Genomic DNA, 16,025 nt, shown 5'->3' on the forward strand with positions numbered 1-16,025 from the left:
TTTCTGACGGAGCGAAAGATCGAACTGATGGGTCATCCGCCGTACAGCCCTGATTTGGCACCCAATGACTTCTTCTTATTCCCACACATCAAAAATAAATTACGTGGACAACGATTTTCGACCCCCGAAGAAGCGGTTGATGCATTCAAAACGCATGTTTTGGAGTTACCTCAATCGGACTGGAAAAAGTGCTTTGAAAATTGGTTCAAACGCAAGCAAAAGTGTATTGATCATCATGGAGAATATTTTGAAAAACAATAAAACCAATTTCGATCCTATATATTTGTTTTTTCATTATTAGGCCAGAAATATAAATAGCAACCCTCGTATATACGTATTCAAACTATTTACAATAAGTGGAGTAAAAAATAACTTTAAATAAAATTTATAAAAGAAAGAATAATACATTAAAGCACAAACATAACTACCACTAGAAGAATTTTTTCTAAATAGCGTAGAAAGTTGGCTGGTCTGGAAAATCCATGTGAGCCTATAGAGAGGTAATAAAAAGTATTGAATATTTCATTGCAATAAGACTATTTACAACCAAATTACTGAACAATTTCATCAAAAAATATATCTCATCGTTGAACATATAGCGGTTAGCCATTAAGCATTTTTACAGATAGTAGTGGGCTGCTCGCTAACGCTCGCCAACCCCCGAAAATTGCTACGCAATCTTAGATGGGTTGCTTCGTTCGCTACTAACTTAGGTACATTGCAAATGCACAAAATTCTAAGAATTCAAAACAATCATTCAAATCCATATAAAAACTTTTTTTTTTTTTTAAAAATTACATCTTTTTAGTAAATACTAAGTCATTAAAATAAATTAATATTTTAATAGATGACATGTAATTCGTTAAACCTATTATAAATGTGCTATAGTATAATTCGTAATATAAATCAAAAATCGTCAAATAAATTCGTAATAATTCGTAATAAATTCGTGAAAAAAAGCGCTTTCGACAAAATACAAAAATAGAAATCTATCGACAAAGACTACTCACTTCTGTCTAGCTTAATAGTATGAGATTGCCACAGCTGATGCTCTCTGGTTATTTCAGTTTCCGTTTTTAAAAGCGCTCTATGTTGAGCCACCTCAGCTAGATTTGGCATGTGACATTTTTAGCGGCAATCATTGGTCGATTCGCCGTGTAAGAGAAATAGTAACGTAGATAAAGTAAACGCTGCCACCGGTGGAAAAGAAATACAGCCAAAATTTGGGAACCACGTAAGAAAGTTATATATATTAGATCTTTTCAAAGAGGCTATTTCAATAAAACTGTTCACAGGCAACAAACTGTTTAAATTCCATTATCCCTTTGATACAGCTGGGACATCGGTGTGCCTTTTATACATTATTTTTCTGGTGAACTTATTACAAGTAAAATTATATTTTCTTTTTCTATTGGAATGACAACCTTTGCGGGCCTGAACCTTCCCGAGAACCTGACTTCTATTCCGCCCAAAATATATCTTGGTATTTTTTAATTGTAAAAACAGTCCAAGAGTTACAAAAAATCAGATCATCAGAATTTGTGCTACGATATAAGATTTTTAAAAAAATTAAATTCAGTTTCGGTTTTTATTTAAAAATTTTAATTAATTTTGTAAATTAAGGACATTTTGATGATGAATAACTATTTCTCTTAAAGATATGTAATGATGAATAACTGCAAATCATTGCGAATTTGAAGAATTATTTGGAAGTGAGCCGTCTTTGCAAGGTTTTACCTTCAACGTGAAAAAAGACTTCGGTGTTACAAGCTGTATTTCAAAACTATAAATTATTAAAATGCTAAATATAATATTTTTCATTTATTTTTACCTAAATTCATACAAAATAATGTAAAAGTGTCTAAAAAAATGTGTTCAATAAAAATTCTGCTTCTAAGGATTAACAAAACTACAATGTAATGTGTAAATGTGTAAAATGTGTAAAAATGTGTAATGTGTGTAAATGTGTAAAAATTCGCTATCTGCATAACATTCGCTAAACTACATTTAAAGATTTAATTTCAAAATCCTTTTTTCTTTTTAAATAATTTGCAGTTTCATTTCAATTTAAAGAAATGTAAGTTTCGTTTCAAAAAATTTAGTTTTCTTAGAAGTAATAAGAACAAAATGTTGATGACTTAAGATTGCTTTGGGATTAACAATCCTATGCTTCCGTTCAATGCCAAAAAATTAAACTATTTTTTTCTTTCGAATTTATTTGGATTATATTTAGGCAAAAAGTCCTTTAGGCTGAAATATTTAGAAAAGATAATGAAATTCAAAAGCATAATAATTTTAATGTCCAAAATATAGTTTTGTTAATTAATGAGCCATCACAACATTTTATTTACTTGCACCAAAAATGCATCGACAACAATAACAAAACCGCTGTAGATCATTAAAATGTTTCATGCAGCACACACAATAATTTTCATTGCGAAATAAAACTTAATTAAAAAGTTCTAACTTTATAAAACAGTAAAAAAAAAAATTTGAAAAATAATTTGTTGAAAATAAAGTCATATGCTTAAAATTGGATTTTTCAGGAACTATTCGACCGATTTCACTCAAACTTTGAATTTTGCCAGGTAAAATTACATTCTTTAAAGCGATGCAAAATATTGTATGCCTTACAATTCAAAATTTTTCGACTATTATTATATTGAATATGCTAATTGTAAATCTTCGCTCAGAAATTTTTAAAATAGATTAAGAAATTCTTGAAATATGGCGAAATATGCGAAAAGAAAATATGATATTAAGTGGTCTAAACTTAGGATCGTTTTCCTGGTCAAACTATGAGAACCCTATTTCCCAGATTGCTACTACCCCTTAATTTTTGGGTGTTAGATGTCTGAATCCATCTATAAAAAGTTATGTTTATTCAGAGAAAGTACATTTTTATGTCTGTTCTAGTAACTTAATTGATCGATCTTAATTGATCTATAAGTAAGGTAAACTGGCTGCGCACTTCATAAAGAATTAAAAAAAAAGCTTGAGGTGTACTGCAAGTAAATTGATTTTTGATTATATTACGAAATATTAAGATAAAGTATTAAATGTCAATTTTTGTTATTCCTTTTTTCATTGATTTAAATTTTGCCCTACTTTTCCGTGACCGTAATTTCTTCCGACTCTGTGATAATGATCACAGTGATGTAAGTTTTATGAACTAAACATCCTGTAATTCTTTCCTGCACAGGAGTTGGAAGAATATCATTAATTTCAATTAATAAAATCTATTAGCGTTTGTTTATTTTCCTTGTATTAGAAACGAATGAAATAATTTGAGCTTGTTTTCGAAGAAAAATGAATGGAATTATTTAGATAATTTATAAAATGGAGACATTCATTCGATTTTAATAGTTTCAAAAACGTTAGAATAGTTAAAAAAATGGTTAAGAAAACAGTCCTGGGAATATAACTAAACTTAGTTGTAATACTAATTTTAAAAATAGGTTGCAATAAATAATGAAATAAAAATGCTCGCTTGCATTTGTCCTTCATTTGAAAGTGATTGATATTGCCTTTTCATTTTTTTTTTTCGAATTTCATCTTTTTATATTTCATTACTTCATATTATCATTTTAATTTTCAAGTCGAGTATGCATAACAATGGAAGCTCGAATTCTTATTATTGGCATCTAATTCGCAATTTCACTGAGTTAATAATTTTAGAAAAAATAATTGAAGATAATGAAATTTCATGTAGAGAGTAAACTTGCTCTACTTTGCGATAATAGTTTTATCAATGGTAAATCTTGATTCATTAAACTCTTTTTAGAATCGTTTAGATTATCAGTGTACACATAATAAAAACTTAAATATAAAAGCCATTTCTAATTCATTCGTGATAAAACTTAATAAAAAAAAATTCAGAAGGGCTAATAATCTGCAAAATTTAGTGTTCTATTAGGAACCACAAAATCGAATATTTTTCCCGAACACGCAATTAGCATGATATCGACAATTAATAAGTAAACAAACTTGCAGTTTTGCTTCCATTAGATCAATATCTTTCATTTTAAGGTGCCCTAATTATATTATCTTTTTTTCTAACAGTTTCTGCATCAAACTGGGTTAACAACTTCGAATGATCAGTTGTAGATTCGGAGTAGAAAAAGTAATTTTTGGTATGGTTTAGAATAGTTCATTCCGGCTTTCAAAATAGAATACTGGTTCTCATTTTTCGTTTTTGCGTCATACATAATTTCAAATATTTTATTTTTCTCTGAATTTCGTTACAGATAGCCGCATCGTCTTGTTTTCTTAATTATTAAAATCTTACAATTTAGAGGCCTGCTTTTATTTTATTTCATATATTTTTGCATTGGATATTAAAGTATATTTTTCGTACGTAATGTTCGTGCATAGCTCAATATAACGTTCTCAATTTAAACTGTATAAGATGCCAGAAAAGCATAAAAACTTTAAAAAATCTAGAAATATTCTCTAAACTTAAAAAGCTAATACAGATGTTTATTATTTTTGGTATCTGATATTATTTCAATAGATTACACCGATTGGTGCTGGGGGAAAAGGTAAGTTTGATAATTTAAATAGGGAATCGTGGGTTTGTGCTAAATAGTGCTATATTTTTGTTTAAGTCGAACCATATCTATTTGCTCAGCAATATAACTTATTTTGATAAGGTTACATCAGAGCATCTGTGCAAAATGCGCGACATTTTTTTTTAAATCGAACATTCTGAAGACAGAAATTTACTTTAAACTTTTAACTCAATGTGCAATACAAGTGCAATTTGAAAAAAGCTTTCCCCGAATACATCCTCGATTGTCTGGATTTTTCCTTAGAGGACATTCTTTTGCAACCAATTTCGGTGACTGACTTTGCCTGAGCGCTTGGTGTCATAGATTTGATATAGCTGCTGCTATATTGTGAAGGATTGGAAACAGCAGCTCAATAATACTTAGACTAACGCTATCGCAAGACACCCAAAAAGTCACAGTAAGGATCATAGAAAACACTTTTTTAACATTTTTTAGAATTTAATCAAATCAATTTTATTCTTCTGAAGTTTTAACTAAGAGAACGCGTATCATAGGATCAAGTAATTGATTGATAATGCTGCTTTTTTTAAGTTCTATGCATTATCAGTTGTTATACAATTTATAATTCGCTAACGTTTAGTATACTATGCACTATTTTAAGAATAAATTTTTTTAACCTTTATTCTACAGTTTTAATCCCTATCTTTTAAATTTATTTTTTCATTGGCATTGTACAGAATTTCACAAAAGTAACCGAAATAAATAACTAAAATATTGATTACACTAGGGAAATTTTTTTTCCCTCTGTTACATGAGATTTTTGAATAACTCATAGTTTCCAGTCGCCGTTTTCAAATCTGCAATAGATTTCAATTTACTAGCTACAGTTTTTATGAAATTTAGTAAGATATTCCTAAACTGAAATTTTTGTTTCCACTTCTCATCTACGTGGGGAGTGGTTCTCCTTAAAAAGGTGATAAAACAATTTAGTTTATAATGCGATGACAATATATGCTATTTATGATATATGTATGGTCATATATTTTTTGTCGAATGTGCAATTTTCAAAGGGGCTGGTGAGTTCATATTGCATATTAGTCTATAAGTTCTTTATAAATTTGTATATTCGGATCAAAAAGCGAAACTAAAAATATCATTTTGGAGAAAAATCTCCAGCTTTGGAACGAAACTAATTTCAGATTTGAGATCTTTTCACTCGAATTAGGTAAGATCAAACACTTGTATAAATGCAGCAATAAAAATCTCTATTGTAAATGGTTGGATACAAACATAGTTTCAAAAATAATTACTGGTTTTAAAAAAAAGAAAGAAGAACCCTAATCATGGAACCGAAGGGTTCCTCAAAACACTTTTCGGTAGCCGCTTGTTTGGACAATACTTGACATCAGTAATTCTTGAAATTCATCCCTAGATTTACGAGAGCATCTGCGGCAACAATGCAATGAATCGTTTTTCCCCTCGTAAAGCTTCATGTAAATTGTGCAATTTATGATGTGAATGAAATGCTTCAATGAATGACTTAAAACGATATTCGTAAAAAGATTCCAAGCCGACAGAGAGAAAAACCGGTTGGGAAGCAGCAGCAGCAAAAAACCGAGAGTTCGAGGTGAAACATTTTCCTCAAGGACCCTGAGGCCGATTTTTGACAACTGACATTCAGTTATGCGTGAGACTACTAATCGGCTGCGTTTCAAATAAGTCTGCTACAAATGCTTTTGTTTGTGTGAACTGCGCATTAAAGTGGCTGCGTATCTTTTTTCCTTTCTTTCTTGCTTTCGTTTTGTCCTCTTCTTACGTGAAAGTGTTTTACATCGTTTATTGTTGTTGAAAGCTTGACAGATTCATACTTTTTTTATTTATTTGAATCTGTCTATCTCCCTAAAAAAATTTTAATGATGGTATAAAGCTGTTCATTAACTATGAAAGAAAATTTTGTTTGATAAATGATATTTTTTTTTTCTAAATAAGAGATTCTAATAGCAATTTTGAAATGACAAAAGCAGCAACTGGTTTGCCGCTACCAGGTAAGTTTTATTGTATTCTTCGAATAATTTTTTAGGGGAGCAATTTCAAGAAAATAAATTTGTTGGCTAACATAAAAAGGCAAATGTCAATGTTTTTGATCAGACTATGGCTCTTACGGGGTCTCGAGAAAATTTGAATGAAGAATGTAATGGAATTTGGATAAAGAATCCACTGTGTAGGAAAATTTTGGATAAAGAATCCACTGTGTAGGAAAATTTTCGATAAAGAATCCACTGTGTTGGTGGATTTTGGATAAAGAATCCACTATATAGGAAAATTTTAGATAAAGAATCCACTATGTAGGAAAATTTTGGATAAGGAATCCACTGTGTAGGAAAATTTTGGATAAATAATCCACTGTGTTGGTGGATTTTGGATAAAGAATCCATTTTGTTGGAAAATTATAGATAAAGAATCCACTGAATAGGAAAATTTGGATAAAAAGAATCCACAGTGTAGGAAAATTTGGGATAAAATATCCACTCTGTAGGAAAATTGCAGCGGAAATCAACTGTTTAGGGAAAATTTGAATTTAAAATAAACTCAATTGTTTAGGAAAAGAATAGTGAAATTTCAGTCTAACGGAGAAATTTGGTTTAGTAAAATAAAATCCACTGTTTAGGAAAAAATTATTTAAAAAAATATTTTCTGTTTAACATAAACATTTCTCGATGACTCTGTTATTAATGGAAAATTTTATCAAAGAATCAAATGTTATTGATTTTTTTTTAATAAAAACACTTTAAAGGACCCCCTTCAAAAAAAGAATACTGTTTAAGAAATTTATTATCCAAGAATCCATAATTAAAGAAAAGTTTTTATTTAGCTCTTTGCTCTTCGGAAGATAAAAATGTTTCTTGTTAGCGAATTTTCTTTTTGAGCTTCATGTAGCCGGTTTAATATTTTGAGGGGCAAACTTGTTTGAGAGGAGTCCTGTCCTTATTATTCTCCTCTCATAAAAAATCACATTGACAAGTTTTTTAATTTCTCTTGACATCGTAATTTAATATTCATATTTTGATTGTTTGGTTGTTTTAGGATCTGTCGTAAATAAACTGTGAAGCGACATTTACTTCTCTGAATATTGCATTTATTCTTCACTGAATACTGCATTTATTCTTCACTGAATATTGCATTTATTCTTCACTGAATATTGCATTTATTCTTCACTGAATATCGCATTTATTCTTCACTGAATGTTGCATTTGTTTTTCACTGATTATTGCATTAAAATGATTTTTAGATTAAAAAAAAAGGATATTTAGGTGATCATTTATTTTGTACACTGTACATTTGAAAAGAACTGTTAGGCATTAATAAGTTATTTTTAAGTGTGAAAATTAAGAGATGTGTTCTCATATAACACTCCTTGAGCCAGTAATCGGCTTTAGTACTGGTAAAAAGTTTAATTTACGTTTCGTATTGTTGTTTATGTTCGGCAAAATAAAGCAGCTTCCAGCTCTTACACCACTATTTATTTTGTTTCATTACACTTGTATACGATGAGTTATTTAAAATCCAGTGATGTTAATGCTTGGCACAATAAAACAAGTACCAGCTTTGCTTTTATTCCGTTGCTTGATCTTTATTCCATTACATTTGTAGAAGAAGGGATAATCTAGATTTCACGTGATCGCTTGTATTTGACAAAAAAAAAAAAAAAATTATTTCAACTCTTATACTAAATTTTTTTGTTCCACATTGCACTTGTCATAGTATAACCGATTAAAAATATTTTGACCTTGCACTTTTGATAATATACATTCAATTCCACGAAGAAGAGAATTGTTAAACGCATAATTAAAAATGTTTGTCAAAAATAGAAACTAATCACATGTCAATGCGAAAAAGAAAAACGAAACTGCGCGCAATGATAAGTGTATCATTAAAATCAAAAAAATTTATCATTTGACCGTGATAGATCTCAAATGTAGGTTAGTCGCTCCAAGTGCATCATGGATAAAATGTTTATGAAAAGATACTAAAATCGAATGATTTTGTATCACTTGTAACTTGTACTCCTCGTATGATTAGAAACGAAACTGATAATGCAAACTATCTACGCTGCGACAATAAGTAAATAACGGATTATCAATAGTAAATTTCCTTGTTGTGGGCCGATAAAAAGTGAATAATTTCGTAAAGTGTATGAATGGACTGCTAAATAAAGATATAAAATGGGTATGTTTATCGAAACAAAATTTATTTCTGTAATAAGTTATACAAACTTTAAATAACACATTCATATCGGTTTTGTTTTTGAGTAAGGCTTTTCCTTCTGAAGTACTATTTAAAGCTATAAAATGGGTATGTTTATAAACTTTTTATTCCTCTAATAACTTATACAAACTTTAAATAACACATTCGTATCACTTTTATTTTTAAGAAAGGGTAATGTACATGGGTATGTTTATACATTTTTTTAATTCCTCTAGTAACCTATACAATCTTTAAATAGCACATTCGTATCATTTTTATTTTTAAGAAAGGGTAATGTTAAAGTGACCACATTTTCATTGAGACAAAGCGGGACAAATGGGATGAAATGAGAATTACAATTTATTTATATATATATTTTATTGTATACATTCATATACTTGTACAAAAATGTACTTATTATTAATTATTGGTAAAAATATTTGTAAAAAATAATAATTTGAACATCATGATTTTTAATCAAATTAAATTTTTTATTTAAAAAAAGTTTTGATTTTCTTTCACGATCATATTTTTGATCTGAGTGAATACTTAGCAATAGATTCGGATCATTTATTAAAATGTCGTGAAATATTTCACATGAACTGGTCAAATTATATTTTACACTTAAAATAGATTTTTAAAGTTTTAATGTTCAACTGCGATTTTCAAAATNCATACAAACTTTAAATAGCACATTCGAGTAATTTTTATTTTTAAGAAAAGACAATGTAAATGGGTATGTTTATACATTTTTTTTAATTCCTCTAATAACTCCTACAAACTTTAAATAGCACATTCGTATCATTTTTATTTTTAAGAAAAGACAATGTAAATGGGTATGTTTATACATTTTTTTTAATTCCTCTAATAACTCATACAAACTTTTAATAGCACATTCGTATCATTTTTATTTTTAAGAAAGGGTAATGTAAATGGGTTTGCTAATGTTTTTTAATCTTGCAATAACTTATACAGACTTTAAATAACACATTCGCATTAGTTTTATTTCTGAGAAAGGTTTCAGTCAGTTATCGCGAGTACTATTTAAAGTTTTAAAATGGGTATGTTTATCAAATATTTTTTTATTTCTGTAATAACGTATACAGACTTTAAATAACACATTCGTATCGGTTTCGTTTTCTGAAGAGGTTTGTTATCTGAAATACTATTTAAAATTTTGTAATCGGTATGCTAATTTATTTATATTTTTGTGTTTATAAATTATAAAACAGAGTTCAAATATTTCTAGCGTTGTTTGATTTCATTACTTTGAGCAAATAATACCTCTTTTGTACATCCGCATCCGGTTTTTATGTTCTAGAATTCTATAAATTTATTCAGTCTAAAGAACTTTGACATTTTGAACGTGTTTTGTTTTAATTTTAAGCTGAGTAGCAATTTAATGCTTCACAAAAACCATAAATATATTTTTCACTTTTTCCTTCTGATTATTATCTAATTATTCAGGTAGTATTACTGTATAGCATTAACTCAGTTTTTGTGTAAACATTACTACTTTTAAGAGTTTTGTTTTATAAAAAAATCACTCCGGGTTTATATTTCAATTTTTTTTTGCTATTTCGCGGTGCAAATCTCATCAATTAAAACTGTTTTATTATAATATTGCTTATTTTTAATTTCATTGCTAATTACTATTACTATACTAATTAATTAATTACTTGTTTATTATAATACTTCCTTATTTTTGAAAAGTTTCTTATACAATTGATTTAATTACTATTTAAGTTTTGAAATTTGAAAAAGTTTAAAATTTTTGACTTAGTGTTTTTTTAATTCAATCGAAAGATTTTTCAACATTTCGTTTTATTTTCTTACACTTCAATATGTATCCTAATTTTAAATCAATTACTAAAACCTGAAACCAACTTTCTAGACATCAAACTATCATTTTTTTCTTAAAACGTTGTTAATAATTTGAATGGTTTAAAAGCTTTTGTATTTTAAATTTTTTTTTATCAAAAATTCGGAAAGCTGTTCATTTGATTAAACTGCAAATTATACATATTTTTAATACTTATCCAAATATTTTATTTAATCTTTAGCTTTCATCTGCGAAACTATTTTTTTTAAATATTTTTAAGGACCATATTTTTTAAATATTGCAATTTATACCATTTTTAACTCTTATTAAATGTACTAGTTTAAATTATTAATAAAACGAATAGTACGTAAAGTTTCATCCTATTCAGAAAGATAAGTTCAAAAAATGTGCTTTTAACATGGAAATAAATAGCTTTGTGTTTTCTTAGATTTACGCACAAATAATTCTGTTTGCTTTTTAGAGAGAAATATTCATCAGATTGCTATATTTTCGCAAAAGGAAAAAGAAAGTCAGCATGAACTAAATTAATGATAACTATTGTAAAAAAGACTTTTTTGTTTTATAGAGGAAATACATCTTAGCTATTTGGGAGAAAAAAAATTATTCACGTATTTGGTCACGCGTCAGTATTTCTGCACCAGAAAAACTGGCATATACATTTCTTAAATGAAAATATTTATTGAAAATTTTTTATGGATACATAATCATCCTGATCCTAGTTCGCCAGACAGCCTAATGTAGGCCAATGCCTCCCTCAGAAGATTTTTCCATAACAACTTCCGATTTATCTTTGATGTTCAATTCTCTTCATTAATTGCAAGAAAATCAGACTCCACCAAATCAGCGTCTCTCTCCGCCTTCTTGTTCCCGTGAATCTAAGAAGCAAAATCTTTTTTATTGTATTGTCATCACTCATTCGAATCACGTGGGCCATCCAATTCATTCTATTTATTTTTATGTATTTAATAATATCAGGTCGTTTATAACTCTTGTGAAGTTCAAAATTAAATCTCCTTATTGTTTTCATTTACACCACCACCAAGTGCTTTATGAATACAAACACACATATTTTTAAGCAAAGAAACTACTGACCAATAAACTTTTTTTTCATGATTTATTTTTTGGTTAACTTCTCCGCTCCATAAATATGTTATATTCACGTATCCTCCAACATTTTAGATTTCACTGAACTATTTTGTTTTTCGTTAATTGGAACCTAAGCGGAAAGTTTTAAAACAAATAAAATTTGTATAAAGTTTTTTCTAGCTTGAATGCATAAGGTTTAACTTGGAATAATAAAGTTGTGGTAGAATAACTATTTTATGAAAAAACTAGACAAGTCAGTTAAAAGGTATAAAATTATTGAATTTTTTGGTTTAACTAGGTAATCTATAGAATAACGATTACTTGATAGTTAAAGTATGAAATGCGGCACTCGAAAGTTCGTTGAACCAGTTTTAGTTGCTTTTAACCAGTTTTGAACCTGCTTTTAGCTGCTTTGCAGAGGCGTTGCGTGTGTACGCTTCCGTTGCTTTGCTTTTAGACCTAATTAATAATATGAGCAATAATAAATTATATCTGCTTTTCCTCATTATTTATTAATTAATCATTCGCATTAGGGTTAAATATTTTTCTTTTCCAGAGATTTTAGCTATTCATGATTAATAAATTTCTAAAATAACTTTGTAATTATTTAATTTTTAGTTTAACGCTAAATCATTAGTTATTTCACAGAATAACTAGGTAAAGTATGAAAGTTTTCAACTATTATATACTTTAGCTGACTTGTGTAATTCTATCATGAAATACCATGTTATTCTATGAAATAGCTGAATTATACATTTTAACTGTAATGTATCCAGAGGATTTTATTCTCTTTTTTTTCTATTTTTGTTTGACTATTTTGTGTGTTTCTTTGGATTACTCTTACTTTATTTTACATTATTAGTTGTCTGAAGCAATGAAATCTAACGGTACCATTATCTATCGAGTTGAGACGGACAACTCAATTATTGCAAGCAGCCAAATTTAATTTTGTGAGACAAGGCAATCGTGTTCACCATGAGACTTTACTTAAATAAATGTATGTATTTTGGTTTGAAACTGTGAAATTACACCTGAAAGTGTAGCAACACTAGAGACAGGAATCTGTGTCCAACCACAGGCGGCATTAAGGATGCATAAACTTTGTCCTGCACAAATTTATCTACTCCCAATACCTCTGCAGAAACACATTATTACTCTTGTGGGGCCTATTGAGCTAGTTATTCAGGAAATACCAAGTTATTCTATGGAATAACCGAGTTATACACTTTAACGGTAATGTATGTAAGCCTGTCTGCTGTTTTAAAAATAACACTTAGGAAGAAAAAAAACTGTACTAACACTAAAGACTAGAATCTGTGTCTACACGATGTCCAACCACAAGTGGCATTAAGGATAAATAAGCTTTGTCCTGCACAAATTTATCTACTCCCAAATACCTTTGCTTAAACACTTCACCACTGATGTGGCGGATATTGAGCTAGAAACATGCTAATGAATTCATGAGCAAAAAAAATTCTCCGGGGTGGTGTGTTACTGTTTATAAAGGCAGTTTTTCGAAAGCTCTTTCCTCATATGAAATTATGCTTTTTTCGAATAATACGCTATTTTCGTAACTGCTGTGAGCTTGCTACAGTTACTCATGACTGTTAGGACAAGTTTAGCCTATTATGAAACCAGCACTGTCGATGCTTATTTTTGAAAATGGCGCGAAACGTCAATATGGAGAAAAGCCACAGTTTTGTGAAAATGAAAGGCGTTTGTGGTCTAATTTTTTAATATTTAAAAACTTTCCCCAATGCTGCATTACCTGGATTTATAAAAATTTTAAAAGTTGGAGAATAAGGTAGTGAGTTTGATAATTTCAATCTAGAAATTTTGATAATTGGCAATTTTTTAATAAAAAATTTTAACTTTTTAAATTAAGTTACTTGTTCGTTATAAAGCTCAGATAATTCTTCACAGTAACATGATATATATAGTTTAAAATCCTTGTTTTGCTTCAAGTGTAAGGCACTTAAATTACAGCTTTTTTTCCCTTTGAGACAGAGCTTCGAAAAGCCATGTTATGTGTGCACACGGAGCACGTTTGTAGAATGTGCCAAAAACTTGTTGGCGTATCTGTCATTCCGAGAATCACTCGGCTTTGAGCACCATACACACGTAAATAAACTATACTTTAAAACTGTTCGATTCAATTGAAATTTGACCCAACATTAAAACAACCGTAATGGACACAGATTTTTTGTTTTCTTGAAATAATTGTCAGAAATAAAAGATTTATTAGACTTTTTTTGAAAAACAAGGACATGTTTCTAAAATGAGAGCTTTAGCGCATAATGAGTTTAAGTAAAATACCATAGGTGGTATTTTGCCTTCAGACAAAGTAGCACGCTGAATTCAAATATAGGAAAAAAAATTGCGTTCTAATTATGCGTCCTTTTTAAAATCTTAAACTTTAATGCACTTGTTTTTAGGTAGAGGAAGAGATAACACGGCTAAAAACCGGCCTTTGGAAAGTCCGTGTACCAACGGCTTGGCGAAGACACGCCCGACGAGAACCCAAAGACAAGTGGAACAGGTAAGATAAAAGAATTTTTTAAAATTATTTAACTTTTTTGTTAATTTATTAAATTGTTTTGAATCTTTCTAAGATGATTAAATTTAAACGAAGCGATTTGTACTTAAATTGTTCTTTGCATAAATGTTTTAATTCGAAATTGTCCTAATGTATTTTGAGGATACAATCTGCTGTCTATTTTATATTCCATCCCATTTGCTAAGGAGTAAAATTCAATTATGACTCAAACCGAAACTCGCGCACAGGCTTTTTAAATTGATGCAAATTAGATGAATATTTTATAATTTCCTTTTAAAGTACTTATCAAGATTGATTTTTTATTTTCTCATTTATCTTATAATTATGTTTTATTGGGAAATGAATATTATTGGGTAACGCATTATTAATAATGCATCATACATTATTGCAGAATTCTTTTAAACCTCACTAGGTAAAATGTTTCAACTGTTTGAGATGTCTATTTTACATAACTAACCTGCATTTGCGTCACATGGAGAGCAAAACCAAAAAAAGGCCTTAACGAAGGAAAATTTCTCCCCAGTACTTTATCTGAAAGTTCCCTTCAGGATTTGGTTCAAAATTGCAAGGCTACGGAGTTGAGCAGCAGACGTAAACTCGAAATCGGGTCGGCTGTTCAACGACTTTGATTAAAAAAATATATATATACATAAAATATTTATACACGTGATGGCATAAAAGAGTTTTACGTTATAACTGGCGCATTTTGATCATCAGAAAATCACATGGAATGATCAGGGTGTACAGTGGTCTCTCTAAAATATTATAGTGGTATGTTTGTCATTAAAATGGTACTATAAATATTGAGAAGTAAAAAGTTATTACCTTTTCGCTCTTTTACTAAATAAATATTTTGGGTGAAATTATTTATAGCAACCAAATATTCAATAATACCCAAAACGTTATTGAAGTTACAATACCTAGCAAATGATTGCATCAATTTCCACTCAATAAAATTGGGAAATTAAGCTGCTAAACTAAATCTAAATTATGCAATAAAACATTCAAGATCTTTCAATCAAATATACTTTTAAATTTTAATGCATCAATGTGCTTATCTAGAAACGAAGAAAAAAAGCGATTGCGTTGCAATATACGAAGTCTTTGGGTGAAGCTATAAAAAGGCAATATGGAGGCAAAGTCCACTTCTAAATTTATTATTAAAAATATTAAAAAATAATACGCATAGGAATGTTCGTAACATTATTAAAAAAATTTCGATTGCTTTAAATTAAAAATTTATTTTTAGTTACTATTTGTTTTTAAATCGAAATGGAATTGGAAACTAAATAGGGGAGAGTGGGGTCAATTGTAACATTTTTTACTTAACTATTTTTAATTAACAAAAAATTCAATATATTATTAGTATTAATTGACAGACGAGTAAAGTAGACTCTCCTCTACTAGAAAATATAAATAAATACCTTATTTTAAATGTTATTATATTAGTTATTAACAATTTTTGACATTCGTGTACTTGTTACAATTGCCCCCACTTACGGGGTCAATTGTAACAGTTCATAAATTCAACTAAAACATAGTTAATTATACATATTATCATAGTTGTGATATATTTCTTTATTGATCAAAATAGTAGTGATATTTTAGGAGTAAAAATAATAATGAGCAGAGACCTAAAGGGTTAAGCTTTTAACTTTAAGGGGTTAAAAATTTTAATTTATGCTGTGAAAGGTGACAAATAAAATAATGCACATGCAACATAATATAAATGATATAGGAAACTATTGGTGGTTCTTAAAGAGTTAAGTAATGGTTTGTAAAC

General features: G+C 28.9%; 1 protein-coding gene across 9 annotated transcripts in view; it reads left to right on the forward strand.

Moving 5' to 3' along the window:
• Positions 1-16,025, forward strand: part of LOC107436177 (Acyl-CoA synthetase long-chain) — a 75,558-nt gene that overhangs the window by 27,951 nt on the left and 31,582 nt on the right. For 6 of the 9 annotated variants that reach the window (XM_016047777.3, XM_016047780.3, XM_016047781.4 and 3 more), the window contains one exon: positions 14,121-14,224. In XM_016047777.3, coding sequence (XP_015903263.1) covers positions 14,121-14,224 — 104 coding nt within the window. Of the gene's footprint in view, positions 1-6,088; positions 6,557-8,514; positions 8,739-8,804; positions 8,865-14,120; positions 14,225-16,025 lie in introns of those variants that run through there. The other 3 variants (XM_071184900.1, XM_043054304.2, XM_043054305.2) reach the window with 3 other exon arrangements.

This window comes from Parasteatoda tepidariorum, chromosome 9 (genome assembly GCF_043381705.1).
Source record: "Parasteatoda tepidariorum isolate YZ-2023 chromosome 9, CAS_Ptep_4.0, whole genome shotgun sequence".
Taxonomy (NCBI): domain Eukaryota; kingdom Metazoa; phylum Arthropoda; class Arachnida; order Araneae; family Theridiidae; genus Parasteatoda; species Parasteatoda tepidariorum.